This window comes from Triturus cristatus, chromosome 5_2 (genome assembly GCF_964204655.1).
Source record: "Triturus cristatus chromosome 5_2, aTriCri1.1, whole genome shotgun sequence".
Lineage (NCBI taxonomy): Eukaryota > Metazoa > Chordata > Amphibia > Caudata > Salamandridae > Triturus > Triturus cristatus.
The window spans coordinates 332207507-332232280 of NC_140588.1; the positions used below are offsets into that span (position 1 = coordinate 332207507).

Genomic DNA, 24774 nt, shown 5'->3' on the forward strand with positions numbered 1-24774 from the left:
AATTACATTACAAAACACACAATTCATATTAGAAGAATACTGATCTCTACCAATTTTTAATTTACATAATAATAACACAATCAATCAAGTAAGGGAGATTTTGTGAACAAAATAAACGCAAATAATGTTTGACTTGAAACAGACTGATACCTATATAGACTTCCAAGCACCCTTTCTACTGACCAGGGAACCCATAGTTTAGCAAAGAAATATAGAAGTCGAAAAAAAAAGATCCACAACCATAGTGGAAGAAATCTAACCACTAGCATGACAAAATACACCTCCAGTCACATACCATGATCTCAAAATCCATGAACAGAAAATAACTCATCTCCGAGCGGATCTTCAAAACCAAATGCCCATTCAAGGAAATAAGCAAGATCCTCAGAGACTTCCACAATCCAGACTGCACTGCCTATGGTTGCTACCTCTCTCTGAAAACAATACCGGCCATTTGATGCTATTCTGGAAGGGACAAAAGTGGTAGGGGAAAAATGTATGTACAATTCTCAGTATTCTTTTGTAGCATGGCAATTATTTATCTATTTGCTTTAAAAACCATTTAGAAATAACTGGACAACTCTCATATACTTTTAACTGCTTCCCTCAAGTGTTTGCTCTTTTAGATATTTATTACAAAAGGTGAAAGTACCAGATTTCACTGCTTTTCCCAATATTTTACTGGCATGGATAGAAAAATAGAAGCCATGCCTGTAAACTACTGACCGGATGTCAGGCCTTGCACCACCAAAAGACCTCTCACTCCAAGCCTTCAATTACATCATCATAAACCATCTTGCCTCAAAAGGAAAGATCCTGGAACACACATTATAAGTAAGCCATACAGCAACCATCTTCCACAGACCAAGATAAACAAGATGACCTCCACATGCAAACCACAGACCCAGTCCTCCATCAAACACATCTACGCTTTCCAGTTCAAGGAACTGATTAAGGCAAGTGGTCCGCTGGCTCCCCATTAGACCCCAGCCTTCCACACACATTTAAAGAGAGCATACTTACCACAAACACTGCTACACCAGAATGAACCCTCATTAAACTCCCCGAAGCTCAGGCATCTAGGAAACCAACTTCAAGACATCGTACATCATGCCAGTCCCCAAGTAGAGCCTTGATCCAGCATACCCAGAGAACTACTTTCCAAACACCAGTGTCTGTTTTTAGGTAAAGTGAAAGAGCACATTTCACGCAGATCTCCAACTTTATGAAAGAAACCAATCTTCTCTCTGACCATCAAACTCATTCCCATCTTGGCAGAGGTAGTAAATATTGCATGACCTGAAGACAATCCCAAAGTGAATCCACCCTGACCTTCATCTTGGATGACCTGAAGACAACTGCAAACAGAAATGGAGTTGATATTCTACTACTGATTGGACCCGTTTGCCCCTTTTGACTAAGTTCACAACCTCTCGCTCTAAATAAACCTAGAGAAACATGGCTCCTAGACTGGATTTCCTCCTACCTCACTGACAGATCAAGCAGTATGTCACTCACACCTTCCATATAAGCTCCTTTCCACACTGAAGCCTTAAGGCTTCATCATCTGAAAAATGGTGCAGCCATACAACCACTACACCTACATGTACATGCCTCCATCACTACAGTCCTCCATGTACTTAACTGGCCACCAGGTGCTGACTGATACTCCTTTCAGGCACTCTGTATTAACAACAGGGTACAGAATACAACACTTTGCGTTAAGACTACCTCCTCCTGCTAGCCACCTGCTCTACGAGAAGTCATGCATCAGTGGAACTTCCTTCTGCGTACCTGCCCAAAACTATGGCACTTCCTCCCAACAATGACAAGAATTATAAAAAAACACCTGCAAGGCAGTAAAGACTGTACTCTTCCCCAACACATGAAGTTGGAGGAGCGAGGAGCGTCGCCCTCTGCCTTTCAGCACTGCAAAAAAGGAAAAATAAAATGATAATAACGCCATGTTATTATCATTTTATTTTTCCGTGCTGAGGCAGGTTTGCGGGGTGGGGCTTGGCTTGGAAGAGCAAGTGGGAGGAGTGGTGGCACTCTCTAAGTGCGCATGACTGTTTGGCCGTCCGTCTTAGGCCGACCAGTCACGCGCACTTTGCATGTTCTCCATTTACATATTACAGCCTGGTTGGAAAACATGCCCAGGTGCCCAGTCCCTGTCTGAGCATGAACCACGGCGCTCAGACCAATCACAACGCTGTATTGCAGCATTGTGATTGGCTTTGGTGTTCAACCTCATGGTCACCTTTTCAAATTCCAGCGGGTCTACTCGGCCTTTCATCTTTCTGAGGTTGATAAAATGAGTATCATTGAGTTGGGTAACAATAAACATTTGTTATTCAGCGCCAAGATAACTTTGGGTGAAGGAGCGCTTTACAAATACACGTTATGTTATGTATTTTACCGCTAGCCAGTAATAATGTGCATTGGCTTTCTTCTCTAAACATGGTATAGTTGGTGTTCACCTGTTTGGCATATTTAAATAACTTGTAAGTCCCTTGTAAAGTGGTATACTATATACCCAGGGCCTGTAACTTAAATGCTACTAAGCATGCCATTCTACAGACAGAGGCTGACAGAGGCTGACAGAGGCTGACAGAGGCTGACAGAGGCTGACAGAGGCTGACTTCGGCGGTCCTCCTTGATCGTACTCCGTGACTTCGGATTATTAATGAGGCTGACTACGGCGACCTCATTTACAACACACGCAAGAGGATTTTCTCTAGCTTTGCTAAATTAGATGAACATCCATGACACAGATTGTTGTGTTCGCTACATTACGGACATTTAATATTACGCAATACGCCGAAAGGACTGTCCAGCCCCCCTCCCCTCACAGGGTGCCCGGCTGGGCCCCTTGTGAGTACCTCTCTTTGATTACACTTCCTTGTGGTGTGCACTTTACACACAGTGAATTCACAAATCTTCAGGTGTCCCTCCATGTTAGGTCCTGAAGAGACCCCCTATTGATGGTGGGATCGAAACGCCATCGACACAAATCTAAAAACGAACCATTTCCTAGGCCCTACCATATTACTAGAAGGTTGTGACTACCGACTGAATATTTGTGTTATGGTTGTTTATGTATTCGTTGAACCTATTTTATGTCACAAATTGTCACCTTTTGATATGTAGGTTCTATGTTCACTTGGAACACCACTCACCTTTCTTGAGTAATTTGATTACGCATTTACGTAAACAGCTAATATTCGTAAATGTCTTGTATATGGTTTCTTTTCTCTCTCCGACATCTCTGTGCCCATGAATACTGTTATTGAGCTAACTACTATCATATATTACACACATTGTCCACAGGAACCACTGTTCCTCATTACATAAACTAAGGTGGACCCTAGGTAGCCCATAGGGCAGGGTGCTGTGTAAGTAGAGGTAGGACATGTTTTGATAGAGGTAGGACATGTTTTGCATGTCCTAGTAGTGACCAACCGCTACATTTGGTTTTCACTACTCTGATGCCTAATCCTCTCATAGGCCAACATTGGGAATTCATTAAAACACTTTCAAGCTATAATTCCTGATTAGAAAGGAGTAGCTGTTTCATATCTTTGGAATGGTAATGATAAATCCTCTTTAATGGAAAAGTTGAACTTAATATTACTATTTTAGAAACGCCACTTTTAGAAAGTGGACATTTCTCTGAACTTACTGTTGTGCACCTTGCGGCCTGTCTCCAATACACGCTTGGGGTGGGTGACAGTTACACTTTGAGCATTCCCTTTAGACAACCACAAACACAGGAAGGATGGATGTGAAAGCAAACTCATCTGCATTCATCTACATTCTAACAGCTTTTCCTGGGCAAGGTGGGGGGGGAGCTGACACACCTGAATAGGGAGTGTCCTGTGTCCCACACAAAGGGCTGATTACCACCACAGCCTGGCAGACAAGGGTGGGATGAAATAGGACCTGTGCACATGAATGCCCTGCTTTGAAGTCACCACCACTTCAAAGGCACAACTGGGCATAAATACTGGGGCTCTGATCCTACCAAGACAGTACACTACTGGACCTGAAAAAGAACTTTGCCAGGAGTAAAGACTGTTATGCTACAAGGATTGTCACTTTACCGGACTGCTGCTCTGAAGGAACTCATTTCTGCTTGGCTGAACTGCCCTGCTGCCTGCTGATCTCTGCCCTGCTGAGGACAAGGTCTGGACCCATCTCACCTGAACCCAGAGTGATGCCAAGGGCTTGTCTCCTATTTTTGAAGTTTCAGGCCCATCAAAAACTTACTACAACCCTTCTGGACTCTGCAATCTGTGAGTCCTACCTTGCCTGAGGGGCCAATCTAGTCCTGGACCTTAAAAGTGGGTTCTGCAGCTTTCAAATCGATGCAGTGACATCTTTGCACCAATCGGAACCCAAGCACTGCCCTTCAATGCAGAAGCACTTCAGATCCGAGGACATCCCTGCGTGGCTCGAGAATGGCGCGGGACCCGACTGCCAGGCTCGACTACGACACAGCATCTGCAACGTAAAAGTGTTTGGCACTGAAGCCTTCTCCGGCTGCGTGGATCGGAACCGACGCATTACCTACATCCTCCAGATCGACTATGTTGCATCGCCTCCTCAGCTCCTCGCATCGAGTCTTCGATGTCAATGCTTGCTCCATCCAAGGTAGTTTGTGAGTCCTGTTACCAGCCTGCCCTCCATCGCGGTCAGCTTGAACTCTGGATTTACCCCGGTCAGGCATGACCTGAAGTAACCTTAGCGCTGCTTGACTTTTAAGCACTTTTTTTGGTTTATTCTTTAAAAATTAATAACTTCGGATTCACGTATCAGATTTTAGTCATTTTGGTCTTGATTTTCTCATAAAAATATTCTCTATTTTTCTAAACCTGAGTGGAGTATTTTTGTGGGGTTTTCATTGTGTTACTGTGTGTGTGTATTGCACCAATACTTTACACAGTCCCTCTCTAGATAAGCTTGACTGCTCCAAACCAAGCTACCAGAGGGTGAGCACAGGTTATCTTTTAGTGTGTATCTATCTTACACTGACTAGGATTGTGGTCCCTACTTGGACAGGGTGCATTCCTCTGCCAACTAGAGACCCAATTTCTAACAAGAATCTAACACCCACACAAGGATCATAAGCTCGATCACATGCACAAGCTCAGCTACTTGCCTGCTGTAACATAACTGAAGTGACACAATAAGACTATAGGCCAGATGTATTAACACATTTTCCCATTGACACAGAATGGGTAAAACTGATTGATACATCTGGCCCAATTTCTCACTGATCATTAAACAAAACATGAAAACTCTTCCCATATATATGCCATACTGCTAAACCCCACCTTTCATCTGAACACAACTATGCTATGAATGCAGTGTTCTATCTTACTCTCTTCTTTGCTCCACTACACACTCAAGTGTAACTACAGATGGTATTATAGGAGCATCACCAGCATCACACATAGCATACACTAAAAACTGGCACCCGTCCAACCAAGCACAACATAAGAAGTAGGATGCTATTTGTCCACCAAAAGTATTTTGCAGCCTCATTGGGCCCTAGAGGTGGCCAGTCTGACACTTAAGAATGCTCATCCATTGGTCACGCTAGGGAGTTTGATAATTTCATCTGGGGAGGTTCAAATATTATACTTGGGTTAAATTACCCACTGCCGTACATTGTTAGGATATTATTGCAAGTCACCAACAACTTCCAAGTCCATAAAGAGGAACAGGGCTGAAGGCCATGTTCCTCTATAAGGTAATGGAACGCTGAGGTGACTTGTAGTATTGTTTTAATGTACAACATAAGATATTTTATTTCTTAAAATATATGGTCAAACCATCATACTTCCTAAACCCAATTAAATACTTGCTGTCTTGCTCTTTGATGTTCACTACAGAACCGAACATTTTAATTAGAATCTATAATGCAAAATTAAACACACTAAAAAGAAGCTAGAAAGTTTTACAAAAAAATATTAGGACCAGTTTCATACAAATCAGGTTAAAAATGCAGTGGCTCAGATAGTGTAGAAACAGGCAGAGATTCTAGGTTTCCTTCAATGACATATGTGTGGAGCCATAAATATCTAACGTGTGCTGATCACTTTTTCTTTTTAGATAAAACATATCAAAAGTAAAAGCCATTTCCTATTTTCCTTGTTTAATACTGCAGCTATAATTATGTTCAGTGACCTGCCTTCCACTCTGCTTACTGGTTCTGGCAGTAGGCCTAGTGACGTCAGAACTCAACTGTAATAACTTATAACAGTTTAGCAGCTTTTGCCTTTCTTTGTTACAGGTGACTTGAGACGTCTGTAATAAGGAAGTCAGAGACGGGCTTTATACAGGGATTGCAGGCTCCTATGTATTTTTTGATGTGACTTAGGGAGCACATAGTAGAACAAACTTGGGAAGGTGAATACTCTGTGGTTGATCTTTCCCTATGCCTGGGAGCACATAGTAGAGCAGACTTGGGGAGGTGAACACTCTGCGGTTGATCTTTACCTATGCCTGGGAGCACATAGTAGAGCAAACTTGGGAAGGTGAATACTCTGTGGTTGATCTTTCCCTATGCCTGGGACCACATAGTAGAATAAACCTGGGAAGGTGAATACTCTGTGGTTGATCTTTCCCTATGCCTGGGACCACATAGTAGAATAAACCTGGGAAGGTGAATACTCTGTGGTTGATCTTTCCCTATGCCTGGGAGCACATAGTAGAGCAAACTTGGGGAGGTGAACACTCTGTGGTTGATCTTTCCCTATGCCTGGTGAGTCTTCAATAGAGTTGTCTACCTGGTACTTATTTGAAAAATAACAAAAAATTGATTTTAACAACGCAAATATGTTCCAAACATTTTGAGGATGATCTCTTACACCTTGGTGCACCTCAAAGATATTTGACTGACCCGACTGATTTACCCACTTTTGTTGTTGAAGGGCCATGGCAGAATATCCTTCATGAGTTTTAAATATGCTGTTTTCGAGGGAGGTTTGGAGAGGTTTTAGTTAATTTGCTTAGTGTATGTCCCAAGTTTAGAAGCGCTTTTTCATTTTAATTGAAGCTATTATTTTTTAAATATACAGTAACCCCTTACAATTAAGCACTTGCACATTTTTCTGTCTGCACTGTCTAATGATATTGGTTTTATGTTTGTAAAGTTTTATTGCAGCTCATAGGTATTCCTGCTTTATTACTTGTTAAGTAAACCTTTATGGCTTTGTGGCACTTAAAATTGTGCAAAATAATTGTGTGTAGGTTTCCCAAAAATATACATAACTAAAAGTGAACTATACCTTCTAACAAATCTGGATTGTATGACACGGTAACTAGTAGATAACAGCAGTCCTGCTCCATCGAGGAAATCAGTGCCTTGGCGTAGCTAACAACAAAAAGAAAAGAGTCACAATCAAAAAAAAGTATAATACATTTTCAGCGCTGCTAGGCCATATAAAAGACAAAACAGTGTATACACATTTCTGCTAACATAACATATGTCCACAAAACAATAATTTGATACTTTTAGAACCATTGATTTGACGATATATGATAAAGGATCTAATATTTTCACAGCAGTTTACTAGAAGTATGGGATGGCAGACAGTCCTCCAGATATTATGTTTACATAAAGGTTTGTATTAACATCATAAGTTATGACTGCTCTGCACACATTTTTCTATGGCTTTCAGGGCTCATGGGGTGATGCCAGACTTGCCAACAGCTTTTTTATAAATGAGGGAATAATGCCACGACTCACAATCCAAAGTTAACTTCTGCCCACAAGTAAAAGGTGACACTTCTTCCACTCCAGATAAAGCACCAGGAAGTCGAACAGCAGGGCAAGAGTACATCAGGTAACAGACTCATAACTACTCTTTCTTAATGTACAAGAGAAACCCATGCAGGCTTTCCTGTATCCTTATAAACTGCGACAACAGTGCCTTCGACATTGGGCGCATAGTGAAAGCAGAACCATGACATTTCGAACAGCACACTGGCATACTTGAGACAATCCCAGGTATGAGGTACCGTGTATTGACATACTAGTCTGGCATATTGATCTCCAACTCTGCCAGAGAGTGGCTACGGACTTACTGTGCACTATACACAAGCCTAGTGAGCAGCTGTACTCTGACACACTGAGCAGATCCCTGGAACATTGGGTAGGCCTCATACTGAGCTGCATGCACACTGTTTGCAACCCTGGAATTATGAGATTTCCCAAAGTCATACTGAATAGCTCCTGGGAGAATTAAGCTATGCAAGGGACATGCCATTTGTGTGGCCCAAAGGAATCAGTCACACTTCTCATATATTTTGAGTTGCAAATCCTGGCATATTTGAGGAGCATCAACTGAACACTAATCAGCTGCTTACTGGCATCTTGCATAGGAAACTAGACCATTGGCAAGCATCTTGGCATATTGGGTATGACCCAGGAACACTCAGCAGCATATGGTCTATTCAGCACACCCGTGGCATACTGGATATCACCTTGACACATTGAGCAATCCCGAGAGAATAATGAGCGTCCCAATGGCACAATATGCAGCCCCATAGCACATAGAGCAACCCTTTTGGAATACTGTCCAGCCTCCCTACCACATTCATCAGCCTCTAAAATGCCTAGCAAAAGAGAAGCCACAGGCATACCAGTAGAAATCTGGAACATTTAAGAAGCATACTGATCATACAAGTGACCTGAAAAATGTAAGCACCACCATGGAACATTTATGCATCCCCAAGACGCATATCAATAATATTGTGGCATGTGATGTCAGAATCATGACATATAAAGGCAACAATTCTGGTGGGAGTTTTGATATTTAAGTACAGAAGGTATGATGAAATAGTAAATGGCATAGAATTAGTGATGGGAGAGGTCTACACTGGGACAATATTAGAACCTTGTGCACATTTTTTTGTCACAGAATGTCCCAATACATAAAAACACTATATCTGTCTGCTGTGTCTCCAGATTTTTTACTGGCTTCACAGATGTTTGATGGTCACATGCATGCATTTGCTGCTTCAGAGGAATAATGCTTCTGTTTACAACGGCAGACCTACACTTTTTTTACATGCCCTTCAGAGGCCATGGATGTCAGTGCAACAAATTTAGAAAGATATACTGTAAAATACCTTTTTTTCTGAAAATTCTAAATTAAATAACACCCTTCCACAACATTATTTATGAGAATATCGAGATTTTGGCTCATGCAGTCAGTGGGATCATGTAAAATACCAATAATTTGGCCAAATTGGAGCCACTGTCTGTTGAGCACAATAAATGAAGTGAAGCACTTATTGTTGATCATGGTGTTACAAATTACCTGAACAGCATATGTATGCATGCCATAATTGGTAAATACCTTTTTTGGGGAGATCCTTCCATGTAAATTAGTTAGGGTGGGGGCGTGTACTGGGATGGTAACTCACCATAATCATCAAAATGCATAATGTTATGAAAGTAGAAACACTCAGGCGAAAGAGTCTGCTATTTTCACTGGTAGTTCATCTGCCAAAACATACAAATGAGTGGAAGGGGGAACAACGACTCTACCAAATAATTTTACTCACCGCTCTCTATCACGTGGGTTAATTGCAACCAGAGATCCTTTATCCCAAATCCCATCATACTTTGCAGGAATTCTGTCACAAGAATAAAAGATACATTTAATACATGAACAGACTTTATAAAACTAGGGCGCATACTCAAATGTTTATGTATAATGTTTAATGACATTACAAGAAATAAGCATTAACTACCGGAGAAGAAGCCAGAAACATTTCAAGCTCTAACATGGAAACACATAAGTTATATACCTTTGGTAACGCCTTATCTGGTAGAGACTAGATCTAGGCACAGATTCCTTACCTTTGAATTATCCCCAGGTGACAGACTGGTTCCGGAAATGTTTCTACAGCAGTACCTCTGCTAGTCGGTAGATGGCGTTGAGCGACAATGTAACGACATGGTCCACCGGATGTGACATAGTCGGAGTCCATATAAGCCCTCCCCTGGTGCCCTGATGTCAGTTTCTCCCGCAACTACCTTCTGCGCTAAAACACTGAGCCATGTATAGTAACTACTACCGACACAGTGTGCCCCAAAAGAATCCTCTTTTTGAAAGATGCTTATAATAGTTATTAGTTGTTGGTTTGTCCTCCCTTTTTTTTGTTCCTTTACCCACGAAAAGCACGAGGGGGCATACAAGGGATCTGAAAGAAAAGGAGAATCAGTTCGCAGAGCAGGGAGGATGGGTAGGTCGGTAAGGAATCTGCTGCTAGATATAGTCTCTACCAGATAAGGCGTTAATAAAGGCAAGTAACTTATTCATGTGATAGAGATGTCATGCTGCAGATTCCTTACCTTTGAATGAGATACCCAAGCAGCACCATCCCGGAGGATGGTTTGCAAACTGATTCCCTGCCTAGGCTTTCCGGTCTGCATAAGAAAAAGAGAGAGAGAGAGAGAGAGAGAGAGACAGAGAGAGAGAGAGAGAGAGAGAGAGAGATAGGCAGCTCACCAGGAAGGGAGGATGAGGATGAAAACATCCCACCAGAAAACTCGGGGAGAGCACCGTATAGAACTGAATCCGCAGATGTGCAAAAACATGGGAAAAACACCACAGCAGAAGAATAAGAGCAGTGGGAAAAACACTCCATATAAACAGAGCACTAAAAAGCCCCCGGAATGTCATACGGCCCAAGAGACTGAGGCGGAATGCTAAGGATAATAAGAAAAACATCTGGGCCAATAAAGTTGGTAATACAGAGAGCACCAACCAATAGCTTATGAAAAGTATGGCAAGCAATAACAACAATCATGTCCATAGACCACGTGAGGTAGAGGACGTGGATGATGTCATCAGTGATGTCATTAGTGATGTCATTTGAGATGTCATCAGTGATCATCAGTGATGTCACTTACCATGTCATGAATGATGTAATATGTGACGTCATCAGCAGTGCATTGCGGGGGCGCCAGTTATAGTTAGCTGCACAAACTATAACAGGGGAATTTCTATGGTTTTGTACAAGAGAAATGCCCAACTATAACGTCCCTGAAACCTATGGTTTTTTCAGTGAATTTCTAAGGTTTTTTAAATGCTAATTTCTAACTATAACGTGCCTGAAACCTAAGGTTATTTCAGTGAATTTCAAAGGTTTTTTAAATGCTAATTTCGAATTATAATGTTCATTAAACCTATGGTTTTTTCAGTCATTTTGAATTTTTTGTGTGTGATATTTTGTAACTTTAATATCCTAAAAATAGTTTTTGTAATTGTTTTTGTTTGTTATTAAAATAATACGTCTTCTGTTTTCTTAAATATTAATATATATATATATATATTTTTTTTAAAGTGGAGTCCCGTACCCGTCGTGTACCTATCTCGGTGGGTGTGTGGATTCAAACCGCCATATTGGTAAAGTCATGAAGGATGCGCGTTTCAGCCAGCCCACTCTGCTTACGCTTACAGGGAGGGAACTACAAAGCTACATGTCCCAGGTCTTCCCTGTAGTGATCTGCTGATCACAGGTCTAGTTACAGCATGCCACAGCCACTCCCTCACGGCTGGTTTACACCCACACCACACCCATGCAGCACAGGCGTCACAGCACATGTGACTCTGCCAATAAAAAGGGCCAGGCGCACATGCTCTACACCATTTTCACTCTCTATCTGGGTGTATCCGTGTGCTTATTATGTTGGTGGCAGCCGAGGCACTTTGGCTGGCACGGGCCTCCCACAACGTGGTGGTGACTTGAGGTGCACAGAGTTGGTGGCAGCCGAGGCATTTTGCCCGACATGGACCTCCCGGCACCTGGCGATGACTTGAGCTGCACTGAGTTAGTGCCACCAGAGCAGAGCGGGTGTGCAGCCTGCGATGATGCGTAGGCCTCGATACATCATCCTGGCAATCAAGACTCGATTTGATTTGTGAGCTCGGCTGGACCGTGTGTACGCCAAAGGCAACTGGCTGTACAGACATGACTCCTCGGTGCGGTGCAGCAGGATGCGCTGGGGGCCAGTGCCGTGGAAGCTGAGGAGGTTGCTCCGGCACGTGGTGGGCCCTCTTGGAGACACGCCGGTAGTGGCAGGTGAGCATTGAGGTCTGGGTGTGCAGGGTCGGGCAGTCATCGCTGGGCGGTGGACTGGTCTGGGGACCAGGGCTGGGATGCTTGCGAAAGATGTAGGAATCATGCACACTGCCTGAGAGGTTTGCGACGACATTAGTGTACAGGCCCCGGTGGTCCAGTTTTTCCTGCAAATTGTTGGAATGAGTGTGGTTTCTGTTGCGGTGATTGTGTGCAGTGTCGGCAGGGGGCACAAGTAGCACATGTGTGCAGTCAGTTGTCCCCAACACGTGCGGGAAGCCTGCTATGGTGTGGTTCCCTTGCTTGGTCTCCAGTTGTTCCTGCGCAGTATGGGTGAAGTGAACATGCAGGTGTATCAAGCTGAAACGAACCGTAATGCTTACAGGTGTGATAAATCCTGCATAATGAGACCGTAACAAAAGTTCGTGTGGTTGTAACGTTCCTTTTCTTTCCTACGAAGGTTACGACCACACAAACTTCTGTTACGGTCATTTTGTCACTCGTTGTTTGATGTTTTTGTGTTATTAATTTATGTTTTTCTAATAAAGTACTGTTTTTCCACTACTGTTGACTACTAGACTTCATGATCTGGTGCAACCCCATTTCAGTGACTACAATCTTGGATCTGGAGCACAGAGGCGTCAAGCAACGGCTGGGGAATTGGGACGAGCGGGTGGTGCGGATACAGGAGCCCTACGTTACTTTTGTAGACATGCATCCAAGATATGTGAGGAAGTTTAATAGGGCTGGCTGTGAGACTCCTCCGACTCTCGCAGTTGTTAGTTGTTAGTTGGTACCGTTAGCCTGTAGGCAATGTGGCAGTGTGCACCAATTTGAGAATGGGGCGATAATTCTTTTGCTACTTTTGCCGCGCTAAAGTGCCGATAACTCGGCGATAAGTCCCAACTGTTGAGTTATAGGGTGACTCTAAAACAAGCCCTTGTGTTTATTAGGACTTTGTTGTAGCTATATGCGAATCACAAGAAAAAAGATGAAAAAACAAGAAAAGTGGGCAGGGTACCAACATCCTGACTCCCTAGGCCTGCTCGGGGGATCCCACAAAAAGCCCCAAGGCCCAAAAATGATTACAATTCTTTTTTTTTTTAAATGCGACTGGGTGCAGGAATCCGGATGAAAAAATAAAAAGCAACGATGGGGCGTATTCTCAAGGACTTATCGCTGAGTTATTGGCACTTTAGCGCAGCAAAAGAATTATCAGCCCATTCTCAACCTGGTGAAAACTGCAGATATCGCCAGTTTTCCAGCGATAGCTTCCGCAAAAAACATCGCCACCAATGAGAGCGACAACTAACGCTAATGATATGCAGAATATGCGTTCCCGTGCAAAAAAAACATGAAAACACCACTTCCCGCTATTTTCAACGACCAGCCAAATCTGCGATGCGATCCAAAAACAGGCAATAAGCCGTGTTAGCAGTAAGAATTTAGCATCTGCCTTTTACTGGTGTAAAGCAGGACGACTACCTACAGTATGAAAGGGATTCCAGCCCAGAGCCACATCTGAAGACCAACATATGTCATAGAGCTACTGATCATGCAGCTCCGACACCCAAGAAGGCCACAACACCCACCGCCACCACCCCCAGGACCTCCCGCCCGGACCCCCCCACTACCACCGAGGCATCACAGAACAGAACAGCGGACCTTCCCAAAATGGCATGGCCCCTCTGCCACACAATAGCCACACAATAGCTGATTGTTGGGAGATGTGGGAACCAAGTATGTGTGAAGGAGGCAAGTCACCCATCAATAACAATGCACACAATGCCAAGAGCAGCGGTGATGTGCTGGACAGACCGCACTATGCAGACCACAAACCTCTCCATGTGTACATATACTGCTGGTGCTTGTACTGCTGTGAACAGTGGACACAACCATGTTACCTCAGGCAGTGGGGAAGATCTCGGTCATGTGGCTGTGTCGTCCCCCCCTGTAAGCGGAAGTGGACGTGGAGTGGGCTGGTCCAACGTACGCCACTCCAGCGTAGGAGTGTGAATAAATAGGCCGGTGCTCTCGGTGTGGTTCACTTCTGGGAAGGCCAACGCATCTGCCAGAGCAGCGGCCCTCACCCTGCCACGAGGCTGCCGCCGTGACCGCCAGCCTACTCGACACAGGCCCCCTGCGAACCCAGCGGCACAGCACCGCAGAGTTATGTCTGTACAGACTACTGCCTTCGATGTACACTGCAGACAGCAGGGCTCACAATTCAGATCGAGTCGCGATTGCAGATGACGCAGTCCAGTAGGCAACAGACATTGCTCCCAGTGCAGCCCGCCCGGACCACGCATCATCGCAGGCTGCGCACACGCTGAGTGCTTCGGGTACCACTAACTCTGTGCACCACAAGTCATCGCCACATAGCCTTATTAAGGCAGAATTCATTAGGCAAAAGACATTGCTACCAGTGCGGCCCGCCAGGACCACGCATCATCGCATGCTGCGCACACGCTGAATGCTTCTGGTGCCACTAACTGTGAAGCTCAACTCAATGTCACGTGCCTGTGGGCCCTTGCTGACTGCTTCCTCCGGCCTACACTGCGGTCAGCAGGGCTGACAATTCAGATAGAGTCCCGATTGCAGATGACTCAGTCCAGTAAGCAACAGACATTGCTCCCAGTGCGGTCCGACCGGACCACACATCATCACTGGCTGCGCACACTCTGAGTGCTTCGGGTACCACTAACTCTGTGCAGCTCAAGTCAACGCCACGTGGCTGTGGGCCCTTCCTGACCGCTGCCTCCGGCCTACACTGCGGTCATCAGGGCACACAATTAAAATTGAGTCTTGATTCATTAATTGCAGAGTCCAGTAGGCAAGAGACATTGCTCCCAGTGCGGCCCGGCCGGACCACGCATCATCGCTGGCTGTGCACACGCTGAGTGCTTCAGGTGCCACTAACTGTGCAGCTCAACTCAATGCCACGTACCTGTGGGCCCTTGCTGACCGCTGCCTCTGGCCTACACTGCGGTCAGCAGGGCTCACAATTCAAATTCAGTCTTGATTTATTAATTTCAAGAGTCCAGTAGGCAACTAACTATAGCGTGCCTGAAACCTACATATTTCGACAATGTATTCCTTACATATTTCATCTTTTGTTCCATACGCCTAGACTGCGGTCAGCAGGGCTCACAATTTGAATTCAGTCTTGATTTATTAATTGAAGAGAGAATTGTACTCTATGTCCTCGGATTTTGTCAAGAGGAGGTGACAAAAAGCATCCCTCGATGTCTGTGCTGACTACTGCCTTCCATCTACACTGCGGACAGCAGGGCTCACAATTCAGATTGAGTCGCGATTGCAGCTGATGCAGTCCAGTAGGCAACAGACATTGCTCCCAGTGCGGCACACCCGCAGCACGCATCATCGCTGGCTGCGCACACGCTGAATGCTTCTGATGCCACTAACTCAGTGCACTACAAGTCACCGCCATGTAGCCTTATTGACGCAGAATTCATTAGGCAAAAGACATTGCTCCTAGTGCGGCTCGCCCGAACCATGTATCATCGCTGGCTGCGCACACGTTGAGCGCCACTGTTGCCACTAACTCAGTGCACCATAAGTCAACACCACGTGGTTGTAGGCCCTTACTAACCGCTGCCTCCGGCCTACACTGCGGTCAGCAGGTCTCACACATATCCAAACCAATCCTGTCCTGCAAGGACACGCCATCATTGCTGGCTGCGAACACGCTGAGCTCTTCAGGTGCCACTAACTATGTGCATCACAACTCATGGACCCTTTATGATTGACTTTCACACTGTAGACACCGGACGCAACAATGTCACCCCAGGCAGCAGGAATATCCCGAAGGGACATTAACAAATTCTTCACATCAGCACGCTCATCTCTGGTGCCCCTACCTCAGTGAACCACAAGTCATGGACCCTTCACGATGCATCTATGTGTGTGTGATTTAAGATCTGGTGCCCCACTACCGGCACCACAGCACCGCAGAGTTATGTCTGTACAGACTACTGCCTTCGATGTACACTGCAGACAGCAGGGCTCACAATTCAGATCGAGTCGCGATTGCAGATGACGCAGTCCAGTAGGCAACAGACATTGCTCCCAGTGCAGCCCGCCCGGACCACGCATCATCGCAGGCTGCGCACACGCTGAGTGCTTCGGGTACCACTAACTCTGTGCACCACAAGTCATCGCCACATAGCCTTATTAAGGCAGAATTCATTAGGCAAAAGACATTGCTACCAGTGCGGCCCGCCAGGACCACGCATCATCGCATGCTGCGCACACGCTGAATGCTTCTGGTGCCACTAACTGTGAAGCTCAACTCAATGTCACGTGCCTGTGGGCCCTTGCTGACTGCTTCCTCCGGCCTACACTGCGGTCAGCAGGGCTGACAATTCAGATAGAGTCCCGATTGCAGATGACTCAGTCCAGTAAGCAACAGACATTGCTCCCAGTGCGGTCCGACCGGACCACACATCATCACTGGCTGCGCACACTCTGAGTGCTTCGGGTACCACTAACTCTGTGCAGCTCAAGTCAACGCCACGTGGCTGTGGGCCCTTCCTGACCGCTGCCTCCGGCCTACACTGCGGTCATCAGGGCACACAATTAAAATTGAGTCTTGATTCATTAATTGCAGAGTCCAGTAGGCAAGAGACATTGCTCCCAGTGCGGCCCGGCCGGACCACGCATCATCGCTGGCTGTGCACACGCTGAGTGCTTCAGGTGCCACTAACTGTGCAGCTCAACTCAATGCCACGTACCTGTGGGCCCTTGCTGACCGCTGCCTCTGGCCTACACTGCGGTCAGCAGGGCTCACAATTCAAATTCAGTCTTGATTTATTAATTTCAAGAGTCCAGTAGGCAACTAACTATAGCGTGCCTGAAACCTACATATTTCGACAATGTATTCCTTACATATTTCATCTTTTGTTCCATACGCCTAGACTGCGGTCAGCAGGGCTCACAATTTGAATTCAGTCTTGATTTATTAATTGAAGAGAGAATTGTACTCTATGTCCTCGGATTTTGTCAAGAGGAGGTGACAAAAAGCATCCCTCGATGTCTGTGCTGACTACTGCCTTCCATCTACACTGCGGACAGCAGGGCTCACAATTCAGATTGAGTCGCGATTGCAGCTGATGCAGTCCAGTAGGCAACAGACATTGCTCCCAGTGCGGCACACCCGCAGCACGCATCATCGCTGGCTGCGCACACGCTGAATGCTTCTGATGCCACTAACTCAGTGCACTACAAGTCACCGCCATGTAGCCTTATTGACGCAGAATTCATTAGGCAAAAGACATTGCTCCTAGTGCGGCTCGCCCGAACCATGTATCATCGCTGGCTGCGCACACGTTGAGCGCCACTGTTGCCACTAACTCAGTGCACCATAAGTCAACACCACGTGGTTGTAGGCCCTTACTAACCGCTGCCTCCGGCCTACACTGCGGTCAGCAGGTCTCACACATATCCAAACCAATCCTGTCCTGCAAGGACACGCCATCATTGCTGGCTGCGAACACGCTGAGCTCTTCAGGTGCCACTAACTATGTGCATCACAACTCATGGACCCTTTATGATTGACTTTCACACTGTAGACACCGGACGCAACAATGTCACCCCAGGCAGCAGGAATATCCCGAAGGGACATTAACAAATTCTTCACATCAGCACGCTCATCTCTGGTGCCCCTACCTCAGTGAACCACAAGTCATGGACCCTTCACGATGCATCTATGTGTGTGTGATTTAAGATCTGGTGCCCCTACCTTAGTGCACCACAAGTCATGGACCTTTTATGATTGAATATCTGTGTGTGATCCGATGATCACTGTTGTAGTTGTTGCCAGCACCAACCATTCCCTGAGATCTGGCTTACACTCACCCCACACGCATCCAGCACAGACATCACTGGACATGTGACCCTGGTAATAAAAAGGGGCCGAGCACACATGCCCGTAGCCAGTCCACTATCTAACTAGCTGTGTCCGTGTGTTCATTATGTATGCAAGATGGCCTTGGTCCCTACCACATTACATTGTGCTGTTGACTGCGCACGCAACCATGTTACCTCTGGCAGTGGGGAAGACCTCGGTTATGTAACTTTTTCTGGGTCATTCTATGAGTACATGGGTAGAGACTGGGAGGGATGACGAGAAGGCGCTGGCGACGGCCCGTGCGTGGGAGGCGCTGGTGGTGGAACTTCAGGGGCTGATGTCTGACAACGGGAGAGAGGGGGACACCTCTGGCAGGCAGGAGGAGGCGGTGAACGGGGAGTAGAAGCGGAGTAGTAGCGAGCGCTGGAAGCAAGGGTGTGGCTAGGCACGAGGGAAAGCCATGGTTCTCTAGAGGAGGTTGAGCACCCATGCCTGATTTATAGCAGGGAAGGGGCACATCAGGAGCGAGGAGGAAAGCAGGGGGCACATTGACATGGGGTTCCCGTATGGGCTGGAAGTTCATTCTCCCGGATGTTGGCTGGTAACACTGTATGTGCAATGCCTTCTTTGACGGGGGAGGTAGCGGGGTTTGTACGGAGTTGATACTATGAAAACAATAAAAAATGTTTCAACAAAAAAAATGAGTACATGGGTAGAGACTGGATGATTAGAGTACTGCAAGGAGAGTGTATGGTGAATTTATAAGTGCTTGGGGATTGGCAGAGTGATTGGATAGGTACATATGTTGGCAGAGCCTAACCCCCGAGCACGAGCTTGGCTCTAATTGGCTGCCAACCAGTGGCAACCCTGGCGGGGCGTCAGGATTGCAAACCAAGCCACGGGGACCCAACGCTACGCACGGACCATGAGTAGGCACCGCGCCGGTTCCTGAGGCACCCGCCTTCTTTGCTACGGGAACCCCACAGCCTTTGCTCTAGTACCCTGGGATCCCACCCACTAAAATCTGAGCCACTGGCTAGCGGGAATACCGCATGGATGCCTGGAAAACCGAATCCAGGAGCTTGTAATTCTCATTGTGGTATACTGCATTCTCATTCAGTGGAACCCTCCCAGGTCGTTAATCTCTAGATCAAGGAATTCCGCCTATGGGATCCCCGGAGTCCCTTCCACTGGATCCCGTAAAGTGAGCTGCTGGGTTCGTGGCGCACCGGTAATAAAAGGCCCAGAATCCTGTCTGCAGGATATTCCCAACCCCACAGCTGGATCATTGACATACGGCGGATAGAATCTACGGAATTCTGTAAGCGTAAGCGGAGTGGGCAGAGCCGGCGTATGCCAGTCAGGCGCGCAACTAGAGCCAAATTTCGGGGGAGGCTGATAAAAATTTTGGGAGGGGGGCTAATTCTTCCAGTCATAGGCAGAGTGGAGATGCAGGGGCTCTAAGAAGAGGTGAAAACACAACAAAGCCTCATTTACAGGTAAATGGCCTTTTAAAGACCGGTGAATTACTCGGGTGCTGCGCTGAAAGCCGCACACACAGCGCGTTCACACCAGGGGATCGCGCTGAGAGCCACGCACCCAGCGCGTTCACACTAGAGGGCCATGCTGAGCGCCACGTTAGGATCACCACTCCAAACTTTTCTAAAAACAAAACGGTCCACTTCCATTCATTTATATTCACCCCGTTCACCCCAATCCCCGGGGCATGCACAATTCTTGAATGGTTTTATTAATCATTAGGAAGGGTGGCCACATGGTCCCCCTTCCCTTGTCCACTTCTGGCCCCAGGGACCCCATCCCCCAGGGCCTGGCCTCTTCGTTGGGGACTGTGGGGGGAGCCCCGATGCCCCCATGGTCCTGCCGGCTCCCGCCTCCTGCGGGAACCGGCATTGCTTTTGGGCAAGGGGAGCTGCTAAAATACAGCTCCCTTGCCCAAATTCAATCCTGCTTTGCTTCATTGAAGCGCAAGCAGGTTTTCCTCCTCTTGCTTCAACAAAGCAAACCAGGGTTTGCTATGACAGGGTGGGAGACGTGCTTCCACCCTGTCATAGAAAACAACAATGTCCTGAGGGTGGGCTCCCCGGGACATTGCAGGAGCCGGCCCTGAAGGGTGGCTGTCCCCAGGGCCATCAAGAGCTCCAGGAGGGGGTCGCGCGACCCCCTCCCTCTATTTTCAAAGCCCTGGGGGGTGGCGATCCCCAGGGCTTGGGGGGGCCTCTGAGGCCCCCCAATAATTACAAAACAAGCCCCGGGGAGGTGGCGGTCTCCGGGGCTGCGGGAGGGCCGTGTGCCCCCCGCACCTAAATTACATAGCCATGGGGAGGTGGGGGTCCCCGGGGTTGCAGAGGGCTCGCAATATAATTATAGGATTGCCCCCGGAACCTGGCCCACCTGGCGGCTCATTTTAATGTAGTGGGGGAGCCTCCGCTTCATTTAAAAACAAAAAAAATCATCCAGATTTGTGCACTCAGCGCGTATTCGGACGTTTAAAAAAATATATATTTGGCCTGGGGGTCCTTGTGTGACCCCCTGAGCAGAACTAGGGGGTCAGGGTGTTTCTACCCTGCCCCCTTTTCTAATCTTTTTTTCGACTGTTTTCTTGTGACTCGGTTCTACCGATGGCTGCCAACACTTTCTGGTTTGGAGTGTTGGCAGCCAATCACAGCGAAGCTCGTGGTCGGGTGCGCGAACCCAACGCTGCCCGAGATATCTAAACTTTTATATTTTGAATTTCTCAGCAACTACTGAACAGAATTACACCATTTAAAAAAAAGGTCGCTTTCTGAACCAAGCTCTACCTTATTGCCAAATTTGGTGTAATTCTGTTCAGCAGTTCGGGCTGTAGCCTGTAATAAAATTTCCTATGGAAATTAAAATGGAGAAAACACTTTTTGGGACCCCCCTTTTTTCCCAGAATTGGAGTGGAAAATTTTACGAACATTCTTGAAACAATGCCAAAGTTATTAGCAAATCAAAAAATGCTTTTCCTATGGAAAATAGGTTATAACTATAAATACACATATATATAGATATAGATATATACATACACATTACCTACTGGCGGTCGCCGGTAGGTAGTTATAGTTAGGACCTCTTTTCCATAGGAAATCCGCAACATTCTACTCCCAATAACTTTGGCGCCAGTTGCCGAATCTTCGTGAAATTTTCAAACATTTTGGCCAGCTCTGGTCCACTCCTATCCTGAAAGTCTCGGGGTGATTCGTCAAGCGGGGGCCGAGAAAAAAGGGGGTTCCCAAAACATGTTTTCCCCATGCAATTTTCCATAGGAACCTTTAGTCGCAGCTACAGCCCGAACTGCTGAACGGAATTACACCAAATCTGGCAAAAAGGTAGCCCTTGTTTCAGAGTCATGTCTTTTGGGTAAATGGTGTAAATTCGTTCAGTAGTTCCTGAGAAAATCAAAAGTAAAATCACATATATATCTATGGGCGCGGTGGATCCGCGCACCCTGAGCGCACCCTCCCGATCATGAGCTGCATGTTAATTGGCTGTCAACTTGCTGTCAACACTCCAAACCAGGAAGTGTTGACAGCCATTTTGTGCCTCAGTAGAACTGAGTTACAACAAACAAATGATGGACGGAATGCTGACAATGCAGACATTCTCCCCCAGTCAAGAGATCTGGGTTAAATCCATCGTTCTTTTGCCCACTACGCCACCCCAGTTTAGACATGGCCATATGCAAATCAGTCTTGACCCTGTGCCTCATGGGAACAGTCCAGCCCGAACTGCCAAGCCATGTTTTCCCTGGACCGGAATCAGGCATCCTAGGACCGGTTTCTGGCTATCAGCCGTCATCAGCCAGGATAGCTTGACTCCAGTGGCGTAGTGAGCACGGGTCCCACGTCTGGGAATACCCATCCCACTTAGGGCGAAAAGCGTTACAACAAACAAATGATGGACGGAATGCTGACAATGCAGACATTCTCCCCCAGTCAAGAGATCTGGGTTAAATCCATCGTTCTTTTGCCCACTACGCCACCCCAGTTTAGACATGGCCATATGCAAATCAGTCTTGACCCTGTGCCTCATGGGAACAGTCCAGCCCGAACTGCCAAACCATGTCTTCCCTGGACCGGAATCAGGCATCCTAGGACCGGTTTCTGGCTATCAGCCGTCATCAGCCAGGATAGCTTGACTCCAGTGGCGTAGTGAGCACGGGTCCCACGTCTGGGAATACCCATCCCACTTAGGGCGAAAAGCGTTACAACAAACAAAGGATGGACGGAATGCTGACAATGCAGACATTCTCCCCCAGTCAAGAGATCTGGGTTAAATCCATCGTTCTTTTGCCCACTACGCCACCCCAGTTTAGACATGGCCATATGCAAATCAGTCTTGACCCTGTGCCTCATGGGAACAGTCCAGCCCGAACTGCCAAGCCATGTCTTCCCTGGACCAGAATCAGGCATCCTAGGACCGGTTTCTGGCTATCAGCCGTCATCAGCCAGGATAGCTTGACTCCAGTGGCGTAGTGAGCACGGGTCCCACGTCTGGGAATACCCATCCCACTTAGGGCGAAAAGCGTTACAACAAACAAATGATGAACGGAATGCTGACAATGCAGACATTCTCCCCCAGTCAAGAGATCTGGGTTAAATCCATCGTTCTTTTGCCCACTACGCCACCCCAGTTTAGACATGGCCATATGCAAATCAGTCTTGACCTTGTGCCTCATGGGAACAGTCCAGCCCGAACTGCCAAGCCATGTCTTCCCTGGACCGGAATCAGGCATCCTAGGACCGGTTTCTGGCTATCAGCCGGGATAGCTTGACTCCAGTGGCATAGTGAGCACGGGTCCCACGTCTGGGAATACCCATCCCACTTAGGGCGAAAAGCGTTACAACAAACAAATGATGGACGGAATGCTGACAATGCAGACATTCTCCCCCAGTCAAGAGATCTGGGTTAAATCCATCGTTCTTTTGCCCACTACGCCACCCCAGTTTAGACATGGCCATATGCAAATCAGTCTTGACCCTGTGCCTCATGGGAACAGTCCAGCCCGAACTGCCAAGCCATGTCTTCCCTGGACCGGAATCAGGCATCCTAGGACCGGTTTCTGGCTATCAGCCGTCATCAGCCAGGATAGCTTGACTCCAGTGGCGTAGTGAGCACGGGTCCCACGTCTGGGAATACCCATCCCACTTAGGGCGAAAAGCGTTACAACAAACAAATGATGGACGGAATGCTGACAATGCAGACATTCTCCCCCAGTCAAGAGATCTGGGTTAAATCCATTGTTCTTTTGCCCACTACGCCACCCCAGTTTAGACATGGCCATATGCAAATCAGTCTTGACCCTGTGCCTCATGGGAACAGTCCAGCCCGAACTGCCAAGCCATGTCTTCCCTGGACCGGAATCAGGCATCCTAGGACCGGTTTCTGGCTATCAGCCGTCATCAGCCAGGATAGCTTGACTCCAGTGGCGTAGTGAGCACGGGTCCCACTATAACTCACGCGACCGCAATCCTCTGCTGATGACGTCAGATATTACATCACTGATGACATATGTGTCTTTCTGAAAAATAAATATTTGTAATATATGTATAGCAAAAGATTAATGGAAGAAGACATGGGTAAATAAGTGTCTAAATACAGTGATGTAATATCTGACGTCATCAGCAGAGGATTTTGCATTTGTCACCCCGAGTGGGAAGGGTATGCTCAGACGTGAGTCCCTTGCTCTCCATGCCACTGGAATCAGGCTATCCTGGCTGACGAGGGCTGAAAGCCCGAAACCGGTCCTAGGATGCTTGTTTCCAGGCCAGGGAGGACCTGGCTTGGCAGTTCGGGCTGGACTGTTCCCATGGGGCACAGGGTCAAGACTGATTTGCATATGGCTGGGTTCAAACTGGAATGGCATGGTGAGCAAAAAAACGATGGATTTAGGCCCAGATCTCTGTACTGGGGTGAATGTATGACATTGTTCTGCATTCTGTCCATCAATTGTTGTTTTTGCATTTGTCACCCCGAGTGGGAAGGGTATGCTCAGACGTGAGTCCCTTGCTCTCCATGCCACTGGAATCAGGCTATGCTGGCTGACGAGGGCTGAAAGCCCGAAACCGGTCCTAGGATGCTTGTTTCCAGGCCAGGGAGGACCTGGCTTGGCAGTTCGGGCTGGACTGTTCCCATGGGGCACAGGGTCAAGACTGATTTGCATATGGCTGGGTTCAAACTGGAATGGCATGGTGAGCAAAAAAACGATGGATTTAGGCCCAGATCTCTGTACTGGGGTGAATGTATGACATTGTTCTGCATTCTGTCCATCAATTGTTTTTTTGCATTTGTCACCCCGAGTGGGAAGGGTATGCTCAGACGTGAGTCCCTTGCTCTCCATGCCACTGGAATCAGGCTATCCTGGCTGACGAGGGCTGAAAGCCCGAAACCGGTCCTAGGATGCTTGTTTCCAGGCCAGGGAGGACCTGGCTTGGCAGTTCGGGCTGGACTGTTCCCATGGGTCACAGGGTCAAGACTGATTTGCATATGGCTGGGTTCAAACTGGAATGGCATGGTGAGCAAAAAAACGATGGATTTAGGCCCAGATCTCAGTACTGGGGTGAATGTATGACATTGTTCTGCATTCTGTCCATCAATTGTTGTTTTTGCATTTGTCACCCCGAGTGGGAAGGGTATGCTCAGACGTGAGTCCCTTGCTCTCCATGCCACTGGAATCAGGCTATCCTGGCTGACGAGGGCTGAAAGCCCGAAACCGGTCCTAGGATGCTTGTTTCCAGGCCAGGGAGGACCTGGCTTGGCAG

At 47.1% G+C, this 24774-nt stretch overlaps 1 protein-coding gene across 1 annotated transcript in view; it reads right to left on the minus strand.

Annotated features, from left to right (window-relative positions):
- Nucleotides 1–24774, minus strand: part of LOC146822940 (putative thiopurine S-methyltransferase) — a 251273-nt gene that overhangs the window by 35255 nt on the left and 191244 nt on the right. Inside the window, exons 5-6 of the mRNA XM_085607092.1 lie at nucleotides 9580–9651; nucleotides 7296–7381 (exon numbers count right to left, since the gene is read on the minus strand). Coding sequence (XP_085463218.1) covers nucleotides 7296–7381; nucleotides 9580–9651 — 158 coding nt within the window. The remainder of the gene's footprint in view (nucleotides 1–7295; nucleotides 7382–9579; nucleotides 9652–24774) is intronic.